At 40.3% G+C, this 21,500-nt stretch overlaps 3 protein-coding genes across 4 annotated transcripts in view; 2 read left to right on the top strand and 1 right to left on the bottom strand.

Moving 5' to 3' along the window:
* The window catches only part of si:rp71-1d10.8 (uncharacterized), a 4,662-nt gene extending 3,117 nt beyond the window's left edge, over positions 1-1,545 (top strand). Inside the window, exon 2 of the mRNA XM_061740919.1 lies at positions 1-1,545. This exon is cut by the window's left edge and continues 1,669 nt beyond it. The gene's annotated coding sequence lies outside the window, so the exon portion shown is untranslated.
* si:dkey-125i10.3 (cell surface glycoprotein 1) overlaps positions 1-6,050 on the bottom strand; it is a 13,968-nt gene extending 7,918 nt beyond the window's left edge. Inside the window, exons 1-4 of the mRNA XM_061739911.1 lie at positions 5,994-6,050; positions 5,349-5,386; positions 5,158-5,248; positions 4,884-4,961 (exon numbers count right to left, since the gene is read on the bottom strand). Coding sequence (XP_061595895.1) covers positions 4,884-4,961; positions 5,158-5,248; positions 5,349-5,358 — 179 coding nt within the window. The 5' untranslated portion in view covers positions 5,359-5,386; positions 5,994-6,050. The remainder of the gene's footprint in view (positions 1-4,883; positions 4,962-5,157; positions 5,249-5,348; positions 5,387-5,993) is intronic.
* Positions 6,051-14,565: 8,515 nt separating this feature from the next.
* Positions 14,566-21,278, top strand: cwc15 (CWC15 spliceosome associated protein homolog). 2 transcript variants are annotated; one of them, XM_061740918.1, is made up of 7 exons: positions 14,566-14,614; positions 14,901-15,041; positions 15,392-15,504; positions 17,028-17,122; positions 18,265-18,375; positions 20,615-20,769; positions 20,880-21,278. In XM_061740918.1, the coding sequence occupies exons 2-7, from the start codon at positions 14,911-14,913 to the stop codon at positions 21,007-21,009; spliced, it is 735 nt and encodes a 244-aa protein (XP_061596902.1). In that variant the 5' UTR covers positions 14,566-14,614; positions 14,901-14,910; the 3' UTR covers positions 21,010-21,278. The 2 variants fall into 2 exon arrangements, with proteins under 2 accessions (XP_061596902.1, XP_061596901.1); XM_061740917.1 differs by lacking the exon at positions 14,566-14,614 and adding an exon at positions 14,676-14,821.
* The last annotated feature ends 222 nt before the right edge of the window (positions 21,279-21,500 follow it).

The raw sequence follows: 21,500 nt of genomic DNA, 5'->3' as shown, positions 1-21,500 counted from the left end.
AATCCCTCGAAGTTAAGAGAAAAGTTAAAGAACGCATTCTGAATATCTTTGCTAGGATAAAAGAAACACTGTTAAAAAAGAAAAAATGCCATATTATGAAGTTTTTCTCACGGTATTGTAGAAGAAACATATGTTTGGCTTTGTTAAAATGTAGGTTGAGATTCTGCAGGATTTATTTTGCTTTAATGCTCATGCCAAATTTGCCAGATTTTCCAAAGAGATCCACTTTTAAAACCTGTTACTCAGTTAAAGTCTATTGCGAAACAAGCGAGAGCGAAAGGCCCAATAACTTATTTTTATAAAGCTGGGGCACCTACAAAGGTCCCTGAGGGACACCAAAACACAAACTGCTTTGCATTCTTCCTGCTTAGAGACTTTGGTCATTTTTATGAAGTGCAGAAGTTCGAGTCGGTGAACTTGAACATGTGTGGAGGAACAGCCGAGATACTGAGAGTTCATCACCGCTGTGTTTAACTGCAGAAAGCTGCACAAAGCTTTAACTAACCATCTGCTTTTAGTAAAAGCACATTTGGTGCGTGAGCAGAACTGCTTGAAACTGTTTTGGTATCATACCAATACAAAGATACAGCAACTCTGTGTTGATCATGTCACTTAGCATCATGATACTTATATATACTATAGAGGATGTAAACGCTGTAACAGCTGCAATGTTGAAGATTATAGTCATTTTGAGATGAGATGTGTTGACACTGCCAGTTAAGGACAATACTCTGCTGATATTATGGAAATGAGAGATAACATGTCACTAATCATTGATTATTCAATTGAATTAATAGTCTGACACCGTATAGCTGCTAGTCCCGAGCACAGCTCCTTTTGCTCGGGGTGGCTGTGATGACGGCTTTGTGGCTGGATAAGGAGCTTCTGATGTACCTCAGTCTATGGTGCTGTTGATATCACCCATTGTACCTGAACCTCCCACGATACACGCGCCGCTAACGCGCCGCTAACGCGCCGCAGCCGTTGGGACTTCAGTGCGAGGCCCCGACCAGTCCACCGGCGACTACCCAAACCTCGCGTTTACTGTTGCATCCATCAAGAGCAAATGTGTCCCGGCCGGTGTGGCAGAAATTGAAGCACAGCCACCGCTGCTGTCACGTTGAGAGATGTGCCACCCGAGTCTTTAGTCATAATTACAGATGCAGCCTGTCTCTTCAGCTGCCAGTAACCGAGTGGATGAACTGCCCCTCTAGTTTTCTCTCTACGTGCAACAGTGCAGACTCGTCTCAGACTCGCGTTAGTCAATACCAGCAGCAGACTGCTACATAAAACATTACACTGTAGGATAATACATTACACTGTGTAATGATACCACATGACAAAACCTTATCGAGAGGTAAAAAGTTCACCTTTTTGTGCTGTAACCTTTTCAGATGTGACTCTAGAAGACATGTTCTGTATCAAAAAGCTCTGGACAAATGTGAAAGTTGTATTAATGTGGAGGGTTTGTGTGAATGAGTTGAACCACTGTGTGATGATGCTGTAGAGAAGAATTGATCTCAGGGAGGAAAAAAAAAAACGAAATAAAGATGTCTTTGGAATATAAGTACAGATTTGTTGTTTTTTGCTTGTACCACTGACAGACTGTTCATATTATCTGATCAATGTAATGACTTTAGCCTCTGTTAGGGGTATACGAATGTCCCGGAGCTGCTGGAGGCCATGTTAATGTTCTGTTATGTTAATTTCACAGATGGAGACTTCAGCCTGAAGCCCTTAAATTGTTTTAGTAAACACTCGCTGATGTAACATCGTCAAAGTGCACTCTCAACCCGACGCGTAGAAATGACACCGCCTTGTGAAGTCGATGTCGTGGCCTTATAACTCGCGGGACACAATAATCAGAGTTGGACAGAGTACTTGAGTAAGAGTACAAATACTACTGGTCAAAATTTACTCCGTTACAAGTAAAAGTAGCTCAGTCAAAATATTATATAAAATATAATTTTAGGATGAACCACAGTACAGAGACAGCACTTTTAAAGATTTTAAATGACATCAGGTGCAATTTAGATAACCAAAAACTCACAGTCTTGGTTCTGCTGGATCTAACCGCCGCCTTCGATACAGTAGACCATCACATTTTATTAAATAGACTGAAGCACCTGGTCGGCCTCTCTGGTACTGTTCTTAAATGGTTCACGTCCTACCTCACTGATCGTAGTTTCTTCGTAAGTATGGATACATGTTCCTCAGGAATCTATAAGATAAGGTGTGGGGTTCCCCAAGGGTCAATTTTAGGTCCAACTCTTTTTAATCTGTACATGCTGCCCCTTGGGGACGTCATCAGGAGACACGGCATCAGCTTCCACAGCTATGCTGACGATACGCAACTGTACATCGCCGTGTCTCCTGATGACACAGGGCCAATTGATGCCCTTTTTAACTGTATTTTAGACATCAAGTCATGGATGGCAGCAAACTTCCTACAGCTCAACCAGGGCAAAACAGAGATTTTACTCATCGGTCCTGAAGGCCAGAGAGAGAAACTTTTACCAAAGTTACAGGATTTTAAACCCTCAAAATCAGTTAAAAATCTGGGCGTGATTTTTGACTCTGAGCTCACTTTTATTCCACATATTAAAAACATAACAAAGATCGGTTTTTACCATCTTAAGAACATAGCCAGAGTCCGCCCGTTTCTCTCTCAGGCCAGCACGGAGGTGCTAATGCATGCTTTTATCTCATGTCGTTTAGATTATTGTAACGCCCTGCTCTCTGGTCTTCCCAAAAAGAACATGTACAATCTACAATTACTACAGAACTCAGCCGCACGCGTGCTGACGAGGACCAGAGGGCGGGAGCACATTACACCTGTTTTAAAATCGCTGCATTGGCTCCCTGTGCGCTTCAGGGTTGATTTTAAGGTTCTTTTACTAGTTTTTAAGTGTCTTAATGGTCTTGGGCCTTCTTATTTGTCTGCACTACTTTTACCCTATCGACCCTCGCGGACCCTGAGGTCCTCCGGTGCCTTTTAACCATACCAAAAGTTAGAACTAGGACACACGGGGAGGCGGCATTCAGTTTTTATGGTCCCCGATTGTGGAACAGCCTCCCGGAGAACCTCAGGGCCGCAGAGACTGTTGATGTTTTTAAAAAGAGGCTCAAGACTCATCTCTTTAATCAGGCTTTTAACTGACTCATTTAACTCTTTTACATTTTTTATGCTCACCCTTATTTTTATTGGATCTTACTACTCTGTTTTATAGTTAGTTTATCCTTTTTTATTATCATAATTTATTCTCATTGTTTTATCTTAATGTTTTATCTAAATATTTTAGTCGTTATTTATGGTCTATTTTATACATTTTACTGTCTTAGTCCTTTAGTTTTTAATGTCTTGCTTTTTAGACATACTTTTAGGATTTTACGTTATGTTATACTTTTTAAACTCTATTAGTGTATTTTATCCTGTTTTCTTGTAGCTTTTATCTCCAGTGTTTCCTCATGGGGAGCCTCCATGCTGGGAGTGACTCTGGCCTGCAGGGGGTCGTCCTGGGGATGGTTCTGGCCTGGATGGTGGTGGAGTTCTGCACCACGGCTTCACCGCTGTGGTGTGGACTTCTCTATCCGTCCGGGCCGGGATGGTCTCTGTGGGCCCCCCCCCCCCCTTCTAGCTGCGGGCTATGAGACCTCCTGGCGTGGACGGCTCCCTGTTACCGTTTCCTCACCTGGATCCTCTGTGCCTAGCCATGTCTGCACCATGTGTCTGCGTGTGTCTATCTGTGTGTGTGCGGGGAGGGGGAGGGGGGGGGGCACTAATACATTTTATGTTTATGTTTTATGAAAAGCACTTTGTGTTACATGTTTTTTGTATGAAAGGTGCTTTAAAAATAAAGTTTGATTTGATTTGATTTGATTTGATTACTCGAGTAAGAGTAGAAAAGTACTTGCTTTTAAAGGTACTTAAGTATCCAAAAGTAAATGCTTTTAAATTTACTTTAAGTAAAAGTAAGCTGTTATTTTCCACATCAGTAAATTACTATATTTTTTCTAAATTAATTTAAGGATCTTTTAACTCTTGTTTCTGAGAATTCGATGTTGAGTTGTTGAAAGCAGAGAGGTAGTTCTGCTTCGGCAGACACAATAAACATTTGAAAATAAATGTCTGTGGTTTGTCTGTGCCCTCGTTTTTTACTCGGTCGAACTCAAACATTGAGTTAAGATACGGCCAAGGATTTTGTGAAAGTCCCTGCTCCGAGTCCGGCTCATTATCAGACTCAGACGACTCAGCGGATTGTCTTTCTTCTCCTGACGCAGGCGTAGCCATTGTTGCGGCTCTGTCTTGACTTGTTGCGGCTCTGTCTTGACAAACGCAGGCTACTTTGGCGGTATCGTTTTGAGGAGGCTTGACGTATTTCCGCTTTACGTACATCCCAGTGGAGAGCGTGCACTGTGATAGGTCTCCTCCTTTGACAAAAACAGCTTGTGTCCAATAGGATTTTAGGGAAGAAGAAAAAAGAGCAGACCTGAAAGTAACGAGTACTTTTCAGCCTTCCTAGAAATTTACTTGAGTAAAAGTAAAAACATTTGTCTTGGAAATGTATTCAAGTAAGAGTAATAAGTACCAAATAAATTTAATACTCAAGTAAAGTACAAATCCTCTGGATATGTACTTAAGTACAGTACTCAAGTAAATTTACTCCGTTACTGTCCACCACTGACAATAATGGGCCTTGGGGAAGTTGAACCTCCTGATTGAAGGATGATCACTTCACTTCCTGAGCTTGATAGCTGTCTGTTTCATATCCAACGGTTTGAAGTTAACGCACCGCATGAATTAAATGAATGTTCTCATGATTCAGAAGTATAACGAATTGGCTCTAGTATTCACGGGGAGATTAACATGTGGCGGTACTCACTCAAAAATCCTCGCCGTGGACAGGACGTACGACTTCCTCCTCAGCGGAGCAGGTTTATCTCCCCCTTCAAGGGTCGTGCTGCGAGACAGGAGCAGTTGTTGTAATTACTCACCACATTTACTGCATCATTTGCTTCCCAAAAACTCTTGAATACAGCTGACGACAGCGGCCTGCTGGGAGCTTCATCTCTCGGTGCATGTTAACGCTTAGCGCCGCTGCAGGCGCAGGGAACCCGGACAGCTTAATTATTAGTTTGAAATGAAAACAACTCAACTCGTCATCCTTCGACCTGTTGATCCAGCTGCCGTCCTTCTTCAGGGCCTTCCGCACTCTGACGTTGTGCAATACCTGGCGTCTGTCAATCTCTGCAAGATAAACGTTCGTCAGCGCTTCAAACCGATAATGGGCCCAAACTCAAATATTCATTATAATTCTTTTATGATCATTTAAAAAAATGCAGCTTGCCTTTTGACATGATGCCGATGGATTATCTGATGTTCAACCTGAAGGGAATATTTAACTGATGAGTAAGTTCCTTGTATTATGCAGAATTTCCTCCCCTTTTTCTTTCCTTTTTAATTGTATCCACCCCCCCCCCCTTTGGCATCCTGGGCACAAAACCTGTACGGCGGGCCGACCTCACACCTTGGAAAACTTTATTAACCAGTCTGAACAATTCTGCCCAGCTGAATCAAATTTAAAGTGCACTTAAAAAGAAAAATAAGTCACACTGACCACATTTTATTCTGTAAGAAAACCCAACAATAAGAATTTCACATCTTAGTAGCACTGATGTAATAATGGTCAGCATCCAGTCCACCGTATTCACCAGTCATTCTCTCTCTCTCTTATTCTTAACCTGCTCTTTATTTACAGTTTCGCGTCCTGCCATACTCCTCTGTAGTCTTTCTGAACCCATTATTAACATTTTGATGTGCACTTAGTTTTTAATATCTTACAATGGATCAATCTGAACATGTGCCAGCACCAGTTAACCGAGTCAAATTTGTCATGCATTTCAAATGAAGGCAATTCTGATGTTATAATGAGCTCTTATTTTGCATACAAGCCGGTGAATAGTAAAGAGTGAAGGCCATGTTTTGCTCTCACCTGCTCCAGTCAGCTGTTGGAGTCGAGCGTCGGCGTCGAGAAATCCTCTGTCTTGACCTTACATAGGTACAGATATTTTAACATGAGCCTCCACCCCGTGTCGTTTTAGGCCGCACCCCCTGGTACTGCAAAGTTTTACAACTGGATGCTGCTGCACAGGTTGATCATGTCAGGAGGGGTTTTTTTGTTTCTGGCATCAGACGCAGAGGTGAAACTGTTTTTGAAGTTTCATTTTAGATTAAATTTCACATTCCAATGCTGGTTCTCATAACCGCTCTTTCCTGAACACTGAATGTTGACAAAAGTTTATTCACGCATTGTTGGTTTTGGTTTTCCATTTAAATCAACCCACGATGGGATTTTTATTTCTCATAACTTTAATCTTGGAGACTAAAACTAACTATACATCTCTCCAGGACTAAATTCCTGCCTGTAATCAGCTTTATTATGTACGCTAAAAACCCTTTAGTTTTTATTTGCGGCTCTGACAAAAACATTCTTTGACAAACTTGCTGCTTGAAAGAATGTGAGGAATCAGGAGAAACCGGATGCAAAACTTCTTGGAATTTAAGCATCTGTCTTGTCAGCTCTGTCTTTTTCAATATCTTATTCAAGCGAAATGTAATCCAGTGAAACCGGCACCGTCGGATGTCCCTTTGCATCTTAACCGTGAATATTCACACTTTGGTCTGTGGGTTATCTGTCTCTGAGAAGAGACAGATAAGAGGCAACTCTCAGCTTTTCTAAAGCATCCATCATCTAAACAAACCACAGCACACTGCCTTCAACAGTAGCGAGATGATGGCTGAAGCTTTAACATTTAGATCTCAAACGTAAAAACTTCTTTGCTTGATGCAGCAGGAGGGAGGGGGGAATACTATTTTAAATGTATAAGAGGGTCATATTTGTTTACAGTTAATCATTTGGCCGGTGTTTTAACTTAAAAGTGAAGATCAGAAGAGCAAAATTAAAGAGGATTTATTCTCTAAAGAGATGCTACTTTAATTGATTATTGAATATAAAGAGGAATCTCCCTGATCTGATAGCATTTGGCTGCATTTTCCAGTATCCTGGACTCACAAATGTGCATTGAGACGGAAGTATAGAGGAGCACAGTGGTCGGATTCAGTTCAGATACTTCGGTGCAGACTCTGCAGACCCTGCAGCCGCTCTGCAGGCACCCATTGGTTGACCTGAATGTGATTCTGGCAGCTATGGCTAGTGTGTGGCGGCCAGTAAGTTGCGGAGTGACGTGCCGCTTGCGCCTGATCAAACACCAGAGGCCCAGCCGTGTTTTGGACCAAATATAAGGACTTTGCTGAGCATGCTGGGAGACCTGCCAGAGAAGCACAGCAGTAGTTGAGGTGAGGTAGTCGGGGCGTCATACTGACTCAGATGCGACCTGATTTTTCTTATGTCGTCCAGTAGAAACCAACATAACTGAGTGACAGATGCCGCGTGGCAGGGAGACGCAGGTTTCTTGCAGTCTTTGTTGGAAGATAAATTGAGGAGGATTGGGTTTGGGTCGACTGATTGGCTGCAATGACCAATAGATCTGTCATTAGGAGCCTTGCTTGAAGGTTGCATGCTAAGATTCCTCCCATCAGCAAGCATAGGGGCATCTCTGTCAAGGTGGGGGCAGAACATGTATATTTATTATTCTCATGACACCTTAAAACAGTGATTCTTAACCATAGGGCCGCGGCCCACACTTGGGCCGCGAGCGCCATCTAGTGGGCCGCGAAAAAATTTAGTTTTGTACGTGTGGGCCGCGGGGGCCGCGGGACTGCATAGCAACTCCCGACCAAATGAGGAGAAGAAGACCCTCAGCTAGCTCTAGGTGTAATAGTAAGAGAAATGGTGTGTATTTATAGAGAAAATCCTTCATTTTGCACAGAGTAGGTTTAGATCCGCCAGGATCAGGGATCGATTACTTGGGTCTGCGCCCAGAGCGAGCGAGTGCGGCGTGATCATTTATCCTGACTCGTCCGCGCAGCCGGGGAGGTCGGTGCCGCTCGGGCGGTGGGCTCCATCGTTACTGCTGAAGGATTGTACATGTAGATGTGTCTGCTGGACTGGACTGTTGTTCGGGCTCGCAAAAGCATCGGAAAGTAACTCTGCTGCAGCGGCCAGAGAGCTGCGGGTTCTGCCCGGCCGTCTCAGCTGATCAGGCTCGGATGAAATCCGACACGCGCAGTCCTGACAACTTATTAATGTAAATAAAACTTAGTAAGTTACTTAGTAAGTAATTAGCTTGACTCTTACAGAGATGAGAAGCCTAACAGGTGGAAAGGGAAGTTCAACCCGGAATGGACAGATTCATCCTGGTTCAGTCTTCCCACTGGGACAAAACCAGTGTCTCATGCGTTCAGAGACCGTGGCGTTCAAAGTGCGAAAGTAAAACGCCTCTGAAACAAAACACAAAGTTTTTCATCAAACATATCCACTCAAGTCTGAACTGAAGTCACAGAAAATAAGCTGACCATCTTAAACATGTTTGGGTCCACATACAGCTGTGAAGCAGCTTTCTCCACAATGAACATAATTAAAACTAAATATCGTTCCAGGTTCATCAATGAGCACCTTCTCATGTGCATGAGAACCTGACACCATCCAGCCCAGATTTAAAGTCCTGGCAGGAGAAATTAGAGCTCAGTTCTCTCACTGAACGACAGAAAGTGAGGGCATAAGATTAAGGGGAAGAAAGAAAAACTGCAAAACTTTTAAATTGCTAAGACGTGTTTATATTAATTTATTATAAAAATGTGTTGAGACAATTAACAAAGAAAAGGGGAAATTCAAACTGCTGGTAAAGAAATAAAATAAGATAGCATTTGAAAAATAAAATAAAATCTTATTTATTTATTTTATTTTTAAGAGGAAAAAAATGTGTAATTGAAGTTACACATGTTAATGGGAAAATATGTACTTTTTTAATATAACAGTCAGATGCAGATGTTGATACAACTATGAGGCTACTTGAATATATATATATATATATATATATATATATATATATATATATATATATATATATATATATATATATATATATATATTTATTTATTTATTATGATGTTCTGGACCTTCGCTGCTATACAGTGTTAATATTTAACGGGCCTTGGGCCACTCTGTACTGAAAAAATTGGGCCCCAAGGTCAGAAAGGTTAAGAACCCCTGCCTTAAAAGACATACGTATTATCCAAACATGTCAAGTATGTCAGAGTGCAGAGAGTAGCATACCATGGTTTACCGTCCCAAAACTACAAAGAGGACAGTTAAGATGTGAATGCAGAGCTGAGCTGCAGCTCCAGTGAGAGCTAAATCCCTGTAGTGGACGCTCTTAAAGTTACACCGATTTGGTTCACTGACATTATTCTGTAAGAAAAAAAAACCTTTTGATATTCCTTGAAAATACAATGAAAAAGCATTTTTTTAACACTTAATCTGTAGATTTAATACTTAAATATTTTTAATATTTTGTTGTTTATTCGGGCTAAAATCAAACTTTGGATTTTGTCCATTTCTGTGTTTCCTTTTCTCTGTCTTTCTGTCTCTATACTCGGAAAGCCTGTAATCAGGGAAGGGGTTTAAACTTATAGAAACATGCACTTAAATATTGCGTGGAACCGGTCAGACGCCTTCTGACGCCTTGCCATTTCACACCTCAGCACACGCTCTGTAATTCCTAGTATTCCTGCATAACAGCATCATAGTAAGACTGGCATCTGTGGGTACATTTTGTTCTTGGCTGTGTTACTTGTTTCATAGTAAAAGAGATCTTCAAAACAATCGTCAAAACAATCAAATGCGATACTTCCAAGAAGTACTGTAAATGACACAAAAGCTCTCTGTGTGATTGATTTTAATATAATCTATGAGCAATTGTATCTGCTGAGGGACTTTATATAAGTAAGTTCATCAAAAATAAGATGTAGTTTCTTTTATTTTTATAGCCTTAATTCTTTCTGGCCAATGGCTATATTTAACTTGAATTTATGTTCATGTTTTTATCTTGAAAGTTTGACATCATGAGGCTTCATCTTAATAATAATATTGTTTTAGATTGGACTCAAATGCATTTAGTAGAAAAAGCACAAATTGTCTGAATTAAGACATAAAGGCTGGGGGGTGGGGGCCCTCACCTACGCTTACAGGTATCTGCGGGGGGGACTGGCCAGGACGATGGCTCCTGACGGGCTGGAGAACGAGGGGGAAGTCTGCTGCACGATTCTGACCCAACACACCGGTACCAACTGAGACTCAGCCCGAAGTTTTGGTTGCGATCGCGAGCTGTGGCTGAACTGGTGTTGGAGACTCTGACTGTTTCAGCTCTTTCACAAATTGGGGGGGTTACATTAATTTACACACATCTCACTACACAAACACCAGGGCTTTATTAATAACACGCACAACATCCATCATCATTTTATTGTATCTCTTTCGCTGCTCCACGTGAACAGTATGTGAAACATCTTTGTGACGTCACTTGTGTAGAAATGTGACTAAACTGCAATCTTGAGCACCTACCTAGTAATTAGGGTGGTTGGTTTGTCAAACTTTGATTTACGACATTCAAAGCATCCAGGTTCTGCATACCACGGCACGACGATCCTGTAATAGGCATAACATTGAATATATTTGTAAAATACACACCCACAACCCTTTGTAACACTAGCAAAAGAGCAGGTTTGGACGCAGTGTACCAAGTTAATAAAATCTTATATCCAAGTTATAAGACTAAGACTACCTCTCAGAACAATAATCAAAGATAAAAATTTTAGGTTAACATTAAACTTTAATGCATCATATATTAATATCAGCATGCTACATGGAATCAAAGGGTTTTTCATCAAGCTCTGATGTCAATTATCATTTCCATTATTAGCTGAAGTGGTTGCCCTGATACTTTTTAGAGACATTTTATTGGTGGTTAAAAACTTTTTTTTTTTAAAGATGTTGCTCACTGAAAAAGAGTGTGTGTGTGTATATATATGGAAATTACATTTTTTTTTTCTCCTCAATTTTATTTATATAGCGTCCATTACAACAGATTGTCTCTAGGCGCTTTCCAGGGACCCAGAACATGACCCCCGAGCAATTATATTACATAAACGTCTACCTCATACACATCCTACCTGCTTTTTTTTTTTGCACTGTTTCTTTCCCGTACTGCACTATTTTTCATTCCAGTGTATATACTGTTTATATTTCGTAATTATTTTTTACCCTTTCCCTGCATGTGTGTTGAGTGTACTGCTGCTGCACAAAGTGAATTTCCCCATTGAGGGAGAAATAAAGGACAATCTTAACACTGGCTGGACTCTCTAGCGCCACCCTTCACCACGACGGCCGTTGGGGGTACTGCAGCCAACAGTGAAGCCGGCACGGGAGAACGGGGAGAACGCACATGCAGCGTCATGTGACATCACATCCGCAGCCCAGCGCGGGAAATTCGGGACCGAATTGCAGCACATTTTGCAGCACACAGCCTGTTCAAGGCAAAGGAGAGATACACTAGAGGGCTCATTCTTTTTGGTTTGGAACGCTTCATCTGACATTACTAGAAAACTTAAAATGTATACTGATTTTTTTCATAAATCTTGCCACAATCCGGCCTCAAGCTCCTTTAAGCCAAAAAGTGGCAAGGAAAAACCTCCCCCTTTAAGAGGGAAGAAACCTTACCAGGATCGGGGGGACCCTCCTGCCGAGTCCAGCTGGGCAGAGCAGGAAAAGAGACAGAGGGAAGAACAGAGAAGAGACACAGACTAGCTATATACCATATTGGCCAGAATATAAGACGACCCTCCCTTTAAGTTTGAAAAAGACTTTTTGAACACCAAATTACATTTTTTTATACAGAAAATCAGTACATCTGTTACATCATATTTCACAGCCGCTTTGCAATTGTTTTAACACTCTGCCTCATTTATCACCATCTGTTGGGGTTGGTAAAACAGATATCCCACTGCAAGTGTCCAACATCCGCTCTGCAGAGGTTTTGGGGGTGGGCAGGCATGTGGGCCTGTTCCAAGCAGCTTGCTGAGCAACATGGCTGCCCCCAGCAAGGAGAGGAACAGGGTTCAAAACCCAATGGTCACAACCTTATGAGGCAGCCATTTAATGTTTAAATCAGTTGGTTTGACAACACATTAAGATGGGATCTATTAAGCAATACTATTGGTCATGATTGTGTTACGCTTTACCACCAGTCAGTTTACTGGTTCTAGAGTCATGAAAATCTAGTAGAGTTGCAGTCACGCGCCATAAAAGGGGCTCTCAAGTTTAAAAGCAAATCAAGGGTCAAAACAGTAACCAGGGCAACGATGACCAAGATGCATCAGCCACTACAGTGGAGGAATGTCAAACCTTTAAAGATGAAAGTTATCACAGCCTCATGTGGAAATTATAAGTTTATTATGGCAAACAGGATGTCAACTCCAAGGGTTCAATGTTGTGGTCAGACCTGCAGAGGAAAAAGGCAACAGTCAGTATAACCACTTGCAGTACTGCATCTAATAGTATCAATATTCAGATTGTTACCTCATTAGAAGGTCTTGTGCCCTTTAGATCCAGACCCTGTCTGGTCATCAATAGGAATGTGGTCAAAAGTATCTGTGGTATATTTAGAATTAACCTGGACGTCCCTTGCTCTCTGGTAGCCATTGCTGGAGTGAACAGAGTGGGAAGAAGGGTACAGAGGGCGCTTCTCAACTATGCCGAGGGGACCGTGGTCACTGGTCCAGGCAAAGTCTGGGAAGGGACGGTAAGGCCTGAGGCTCAGCAGCTCCTCAATGATACTGGAGATCCCTGCATCCTGGTCACCCACAAGGCCACTTCCTGCACCAAAGCCAGACCCCACACCGTATCCTGTGCCGGATCCCACACCGTAGCTGGTTCCTACGCCATAGCCGGATCCCACACCGTAGCTGGTTCCTACGCCATAACCGGATCCCACGCCGGAGCTGGTTCCTACGCCATAACCGGATCCGGCGCCGGAGCTGGTTCCTAGGCCATAACCGGATCCCGCGCCGCCAGCGCCAAAGCCAGCTCCTTCACCATGACCGGATCCTGTGCCATAGCCGGATCCCACACCAGTTTGGCCTGAATACAGATTTGTTAGCAAGTCTTTAGTGCGTGTTGCTGGCACCATGTAGCCAGCTAAAGACATCTGACAAGTGTTCCTGAAACTGATCAAATATGATTTTATTGCAGTTAAAATGCTGAAAACGTGATCCTTTAACCACTTGCCAGTTTTACGTAGTGCTTATTTGCCCACCCAATTACATCCTACTGATAAGGTCCATGGACTTAGTTACCTACTTTTTTTAGTGGGGATACAGCCTCCAAAGCCATAGAGCAGGAAACAGAGCCAGGAAATCCTGTTCACATGGACAACATCAATCATTTGAAATACCAAAACAAATACCAAACCTAAAAACTCACCTCAAAACACACTGAGACACCATATTTAAATGCAAACTAATAACAAGCTAAACAAAAATAGTTCTGTAAAAGTCATAAGAAGAATGACCAAAGCCTTGTGCTTGAAGTATTTCGTCAAACCAGATCATTTTATACTGATGCTTCACCTGCTTTAATTTAGGTCATTAATCACACCTGGTGGGTCACATTTTCTCCTCTGCCAGCTTTCTGGCACAGCTGAGTTAGTAAATGGTAAATATTATACACGGTATGTATGTATGTATGTGGCCCATTTCAGATTTGCGGGTACATTTCAAGTTTAGACAGAAAACAAAAATTAAGAATGAATTTTTCCATTAAACTTGTTTTATTCTCATAGAGTATACTTTAAATTGAACATTTCCAGTATTTGCTAATCTTAAACCTGTAAGAGTTAAAATATTTACCGTAATCTGAAAATCAGTGTACTAAAAGAAAAATCGGTCAACTCTGTTGCAGACAAATTGGGTCAAATATATATAATACTCAAATGTAATACAATTTAAAACCATGTCTTCCCTAGGAGAACTTTTGTCTTTACATCCATTAATTCAACTTTAAATCTTGTAAGATAGAAACTCTTTTTTCTGGAGTAAAAACATTAACACATTTAACTGAAAAGTAGCCAAGATGGTTTGCATTTTCTCTAAATATAGCTTTAAAAATGAATGAAATGCTTTGAAATTTCATGTAGTGAGAATGTTAGTTATGACACAGCTTCTGATCAATTTGTTAACAATAAAACCATTTTAATGATCATTGTTTGAAACAAAACCTTTGATTTGCTTTCCATATATATATATATATATATATATATATATATATATATATATATATATATATATATATATACATATATATATATATATACATATATATATATATATATATATATATATATATATATATATATATATATATATATATATATATATATATATATATATATGTATATATATGTATATATATGTATATGTATGTATATATGTATATATATGTATATGTATGTATATATGTGTGTGTGTGTGTGTGTGTGTGTGTGTGTAATAATGAAATAATTAATAATAATTTGTTAAAATTATACCACGTGACATAAGTGCCGGAAGTGACGTAGCTCGCAGTGCTGGGTCTTCCTGTTGTCGTGTGGTAGTAGCTTCGTAAGTGTTGTTCAGTTTAAACCTTCCCAGAAAACGCCAGTTACTTCAGACTTCGTAATAATTCACCGATACACCTCTCTCACACATTTCACGTTGAAACTTTGATGGCACGAAGACCGCCGACGGCGTTTTAGAGCAGGCTAGCCTGCTAGCAGTGTGTTAGCGCTGGTGGCTAACGTGTTTCTTGTGTTGTCTCTGAACAGAAGGGTGCAATATGCCGTCTAACGTCTTAAATATAACCTGAAGTTTAAAAAGATAGTTCATGTGTGACGTGTTGTTTCAACAGGGCCATAAAGATGACTACAGCTGCCAGACCCACGTTTGAGCCGGCCAGGGGGGGCCGGGGGAAGGGCGAGGGCGACCTGAGCGCCCTGTCCAAGCAGTACTCCAGCAGAGACCTGCCGGGACACACCAAGATCAAGTACAGGTGGGACTGCGAACCCACAACTCACTCACTCACTCACTTACTTTTGATCTGAGAGGGACCATGTGCAGTTAGAAACATAAACATTTGATGCATTGCACCAGAGTTAGACTTAGGGTAATTTGCATCTGCAGTCCCTTGTTGGTACAAATAAATACAGCACAGATAAAAAACATCAAACATTATTCAAGGATATTATCGAACATCCCCCATCAAACATTATTCAGGGACATATAACATAGCAATAAATCATGGGATCATCAATGGGAGTACATGAAGTAGCACACACACACACACAGCCCCAGAGAGGGGAGTTTTCTTTTCTTTTCCTGAAAATGCCTTTTCATCTACAGGCAACCTACCCAGGATGCCCCCGAGGAGGTGCGTGCCCGTGACTTCCGCAGGGAGCTGGAGGAGAGGGAGCGTGTAGCTGCTCGTGATAAGACCAGGGAGAGGGGACCCAGAGGTTGGTTGTTATGCAGATATTTGGCTCACTGTGCGTTCAGACCTATGTTTTGCACTGATTTCAGACGTTTGTTTCTACATTATTGTACAACACACAAATAATTCCCCTCTGATCTTGTCTTACCTTCATAAAAGATCTGCATATGCGATGCAAAATTGTTAAATATAACCCCAGTTCCAGAAAAGTTGGGATACCGTGTAAAATGTAAATTAAATCGGAATGCAATGATTGCATATCTCATATTAACCCAAATTTTATTCCCAGTCGATCGTAAACAACATATCTGATGTTGAAACTGATGCATTTTGGCATTTCATGGAAAATATCAGCTCATTTTAGATTTGATGGCACCAGCACATCTCAAAAAGGTTGGAACAGGGGATGTTTCCCACTATGCAGCATCCCCTCTTCTTTTAACATCTGCCTGTAATCGTCTTGGAAGTGAAGAGAGGAATGTTGTCCCATTCTTGTCTTAAGCAGGGTTCAAACTGCTCTACCTGCTTGATGGTCTTAGTTGCTGATTTTTTTATTTATTTTTTTTAAATGATGCACCAAATATTTTGCAATGGTTCATCACCCAGACTCTCTTCCTCCAGAGACATACTGCTGGGATGGATGCACTATTGGGTTTAGCATTGTCTTGCGGAAATATCCAAGGCCTTCGTTGAAAGAGACGATGGGAGAATATGTTACTCTATATTCTCACCTTATTTTCAGCATTGATGGTGCCTTTCCAGATGTGCAAGCTGAACCTATTTACATCTGAGAGGCTGCTGCTTTTATACCCGATCACGTTACTGAGGCCAGTTTATCTAATTACCAGTAGTTGTCAAATTCTCCTCTGGTTGTTTTTGGTTTTTGCCAATTATGTTCCAGCCTTTTGTTGCCCCAGTTCCAGATTCTTTGAGATCTGATGCTGACATCAAAAAATGAGCTTATATTTTCCACTAAATGGCAAAATATGTCAGTTTCATCATCTGATATGTTGTTAATTGATGTATTAGAAATAGGGTGTTATGAGTCTTTCGTATCATTGCATTTACACAGCATACCAACATTACAGACCAGTGTAAAATCACATATCTATGAATTTTATATGGTTATATTTTCCTACTAGTGGTCACCAAGCCCCGTAAGTCAACCACCTAACCGACCAAGGCTGCTAATGCGACTGCTAAGTTGGTATTTGTTGAAGTACTGTTACTTCCACTAGTGATTCTCGTTCCACTTAAAGTCAGAAACATCTCAATGCCGATAAGCTGCTGCAGTAAAACATTGTACACATTTTTCACTACAGTTGAAATATTTTTTGCATCACATGGACCTGTATTTGTATACGCTTATGTCAACAAAACTGCATCTCGCATACTGATGCAGTTTGTATGTAATCTTGTTGACAAGCGCACCTGGCTTTATGTTTCACCTGAATACACTTATTAGTCTTTATTAAATATTAGTAATTGTTTACATGTCTGAAATGCTCCCTAATCCTAACTTCTATTGTATTGGTGTTGCCTTTCCAGAGCACACCACGTCATCCTCATCTTCTTCTTCAAAGAGGCCCAGGCTTGATCAAATTCCAGCAGCCAACCTTGATGCTGATGACCCTCTCACTGATGTAAGTGCTCACTTGGAATGACTGAAAACTGTAGCGTTGACAGGAGTGTTTACATCCACCGTCTTTGCTTACCAGGTAACTCCAAAATGAAAAAGTCAGGTGATCAAATCTGACTTGAACCATCAAACCGTACCATAAGTAATCTTTTGGGACAATGAAAGACAGAGCTTGTAGAGCATTCAGTACACCGGTAGCTTGAATGACATATTAGATAAATCCCCTTGATATTTTAAATACACTTGATAATTAAAACTTTCCAAGTGGACGGTCGAGCATAATTACAGTGTCTGTTCCCAAAGGCTTACACATTTACAGCGTGATTCAGAGTGATGGGTTTGGTCTCACGATGCACACACATCTGCTGTTAAACGTACCGACTAGATTCTACTATGTTTTCCTGCACCGTAAAGTAGAAATGATTGAACGTCCCTCGTCTTTCATTGACGGTAGCTCACCATCTGAACTTATAGAAATGTATAGACTGATTTATATTAACAGGAGGAAATGAATATCTTTGTTAAACAAACGGTAAGAACTGTATTAAACCTGTATTGATTAAATGGAAACAAAGAATTCTATTTAAGATTTTATATATACATATATATATATATATATATATATATATATATATATATATATATATATATATATATATATATATAGGTCTGTGTTAAAAAGGTTTATTCTCCGATTAATTCCTAAAAATCGATTCGTATGTCTTTAAGATCATTTTTATATTATTACTTATAAGCCCGGTGAACTTTAATCCCAGTAGTTGCGTCATTTAATCTATGCATGCACGTCGTGTGAAACTATCAAACAATGAACATGGTAACATCAAGTTTAATACTAGTATTCCCATTATGTTGCATTACAGTCATGTGCTGTAATTCAGGTAACAACTAAAAGAAAAAACATTTTTAATAAAACTAACGCAAATAGATATTGGCTTGAATCGAATTCTGATAATGGATTCTTAATCTTAAGAATCAGAATCGAATCGATTCTTGACATTTGAACATTTGCCCTAATTATATACAGTTTATTAATTGTAACTCAAATTGAGTATTAAATCTTCTTATGAGAGGTACATGGCCCTATTCAGCGACGCTCCTTAATAAAGCAGTTTCTTTTTCTCCTAGGATGATGAGGATGAGGACTCCGAGGAGGACAGTGATGACGACGACACTGCAGCTCTGCTTGCTGAACTTGAGAAGATTAAGAAAGAGCGGGCTGAAGAGCAAGAGCGCAAAGTAAATATTCCTCTCCAATTCAAAGTTTCAGTGTATCAGGATTTAGTAAAAGATCATCTGGTCCTTATGAGATGTCACATTGAGTTGTTCACGCATAACAATCAAGTGAGAACCTGCCTGCCACAGACGCATTGGCAAGCAACAGTTGGTAAATTGGCCCTAAAAGCGCACTTGGCTTTTGAACGTACGGTTTCAAAATGCAGACAACCAGAGAAGTGCAAAACATCACGTCAGGGGGCGACACGGGGGTATCTGCAGACTTGTGTGTTTCCAATCTCGCCATGAAAATTGGAGAGAAGAAGAGTTTAGCGATCAATATGGATTTCAGAAAATCACGCAGAGAGTTGCAAGACATTTTACAGCCAAAAGAATTTTATACTTGTGGAAAGAAAAAACAAGAGTTGCTGCGGCTCCAGAGTTGAGGTTTGAAGATTGCGATGAAGCCGAATCTAACCACAAAAGCGCCATAAGCAAAGTCAGCAGGAAAACGATAGATCTCAGTCAACTGCCACAGATTGGAATTACCTGTGTATTTGCGTATTTGGTGACTGTTTTTAATGCCAGTTGACAAGCTAAAGAGATTCAGGGACTACAATGGTAACGTATGCAGTCATATTCAGGTATACAGGACTGTCTCAGAAAATTAGAATATTGTGATTTCCTGTAATGCAATTACAAAAACAAAAATGTCATACATTCTGGATTCATTACAAATCAACTGAAATGTTGCAAGTGTTTTATTATTTTAATATTGCTGATCATGGCTTACAGCTTAAGAAAACTCAAATATCATATCTCAAAAAATTTGAATATTCTGGGAATCTTAAACTGTAAACCATAATCAGCAATATTAAAATAATAAAAGGCTTGCAATATTTCAGTTGATTTGTAATGAATCCAGAATGTATGACATTTTTGTTTTTTTAATTGCATTACAGAAAATAAAGAACTTTATCACAATATTCTAATTTTCTGAGACAGTCCTGTATAATCCCATTCACCGTAAGCGACCTCTAAATCTCTCCTTGGTTCTCTGAGAGTCATGTTGATTGGTAAACTCTTTTCAATTTCTGAGGTGAGATCGTAAATACCCCCCCTGTCCTAATGTTTAGCGGTTCTCGGGTCTCCCATATCGACTCTGGAGTACTTTTGTTTGACGCAGCGGCTGCGAACTTGCAGAACAAGCCCAAATCACAGCCACGGCTAAGCTCGACAGTTGGTACGCGTTAGTCCTGACTTGCTGCCTGATCCTTCACCGAGTGTAGTAATATCCATTAAGGCCAAACATCTCTACTTTGTTTTTACTCGTACCTCGTCCGAGAACTCTGTAACACTCGGCTATTAGGGAGAGTATTCTTTTTCTTTTTTGAAATTAGTACATGTTATTTTACAGAAATCCTTCCTAACAAACTACACGTCTGCTCTCTCTAATTGTAGAATCATACACTTTTAACATTTGACATGCTGAGGCTGCACATCCTGATATGTTTGTATGTTTTTCTGAAGACGCCCTCTGATCGTCACAATCCTGACCTTGGTGTAAACAAGTGAAAGTGATTTGCAGCTACTGGCTCCTTCTCACCCCCTTAAAAAAATACTCCAGTTTTAAATCAGCCCTCCTCGATAGTAATGACTGTAAACCTTCGTGACGGCGTAAATCTAAGCATGTTTGACTCTCAGCAGAATACACATGGTGTTTCCCCCGGTTACCTTTGTACCCATCGGTCTTCGCCTTCAGGTCACTGTCGTAAATCTGCACCGATCGATGGCTGCATGTTGGATAATGTCAATAGACACTATTTCATGGCTACTACTTCTGTTAAACAGACTTACTGATCCAGTTCTAACAAATCAGTTGCCATAATATGTCCCGTGATTTTGTTCATCTGAGATTCTCTTCATTTTAAGACTTGGTATTTAAATTTTTCTTTCCACACACTTAAGTTTCAAGCTTTATTGTCAGATATGCTATATGTTCGACATACGGCACAAATTAAATTACAGTCCTCTCTGACCCACGGTGCAAAATACAAGTAATGAAATAGAATAATAAAAATAAGCAGTCCACAATTAAAAATACATAAACTAAAATTCAATATTTACATGATGAAATAAAATAGAAGATAAATACATTTTGAATAACTATGTAAACGGGCGAGGTTGTGCAGTTAAACAACGGTACTTTTGCTCATGACTATAAGTGTTGTTTGTAGAGCATTTATTACCCTTCCCATTTTAGGAGCGAGAGCAAAAGGCGGAGGAGGAGAGGATTCGAATGGAAAACATCTTGAGTGGTAACCCGTTGATTAATTTGGCGGGGCAGCAACAACAACAACAGCAGCAGCAGCAGCAGCAGCAGACCCAGACCCAGACTGCATTTAGAGTCAAGAGAAGGTACGTGGCTCAACCAGACGTGCAGACGGTACCAATGTGCTGAAACCTTTGACGGGTTCTGAGAGCGTACCAGGTGATTATCCCACGTTCATTCAACAATGTCGTTCCAGGTGGGACGACGATGTTGTGTTCAAAAACTGCGCCAAGGGAGTAGACGAGGCTCGGAAGGAGAAACGATTCGTCAACGACACGCTGCGCTCGGAGTTCCACAAGAAATTTATGGAAAAATATGTAAAGTAAAAGACTTGTGTTTGTTTTATATTTTGTTTTGTTGTCCATGTTTTGTTTTTTTTTCTAGTATTTGGTTTGCCCTCTGACCCACGTGTGGCAAATGACTTTATATCCATTCAAATTTTTTAGAAATTGTACAGACGACGGGTTCATTTCGGTGTATAAATGATTAAAGAGTTTCATCTTTTTGATTTAAAGTTTGAATTCAGTTCATTTTTAAATGTGATTCAACATTATTTCATCTTTAATTTCAATAAACACTGACGGGCTCACAGAGATTTACTTGTGAATTGTCTTTTTGAAGGTTCATATGTGGTTCTTAATGGAAGTCAAACACTCATGGAAACGAGGAGTTTCCAGTCATGTGTTTGAACTGTCATGTGATCAATTGGAAAACTAATGCATTAAAATTCCCAGGGAGTCATTGCAAAAAACGGAGTGTCTGTGTTCTTTGGAGACGACTACGACTGGGGATTGATTCAAATGTCAAGAATCAAATC

The sequence above is a fragment of the Cololabis saira genome, chromosome 14 (genome assembly GCF_033807715.1).
Source record: "Cololabis saira isolate AMF1-May2022 chromosome 14, fColSai1.1, whole genome shotgun sequence".
NCBI lineage: Eukaryota > Metazoa > Chordata > Actinopteri > Beloniformes > Belonidae > Cololabis > Cololabis saira.
The sequence above is the reverse complement of the archived record's forward strand: the minus strand, read 5'-3'. Positions and strand labels throughout refer to the sequence as shown.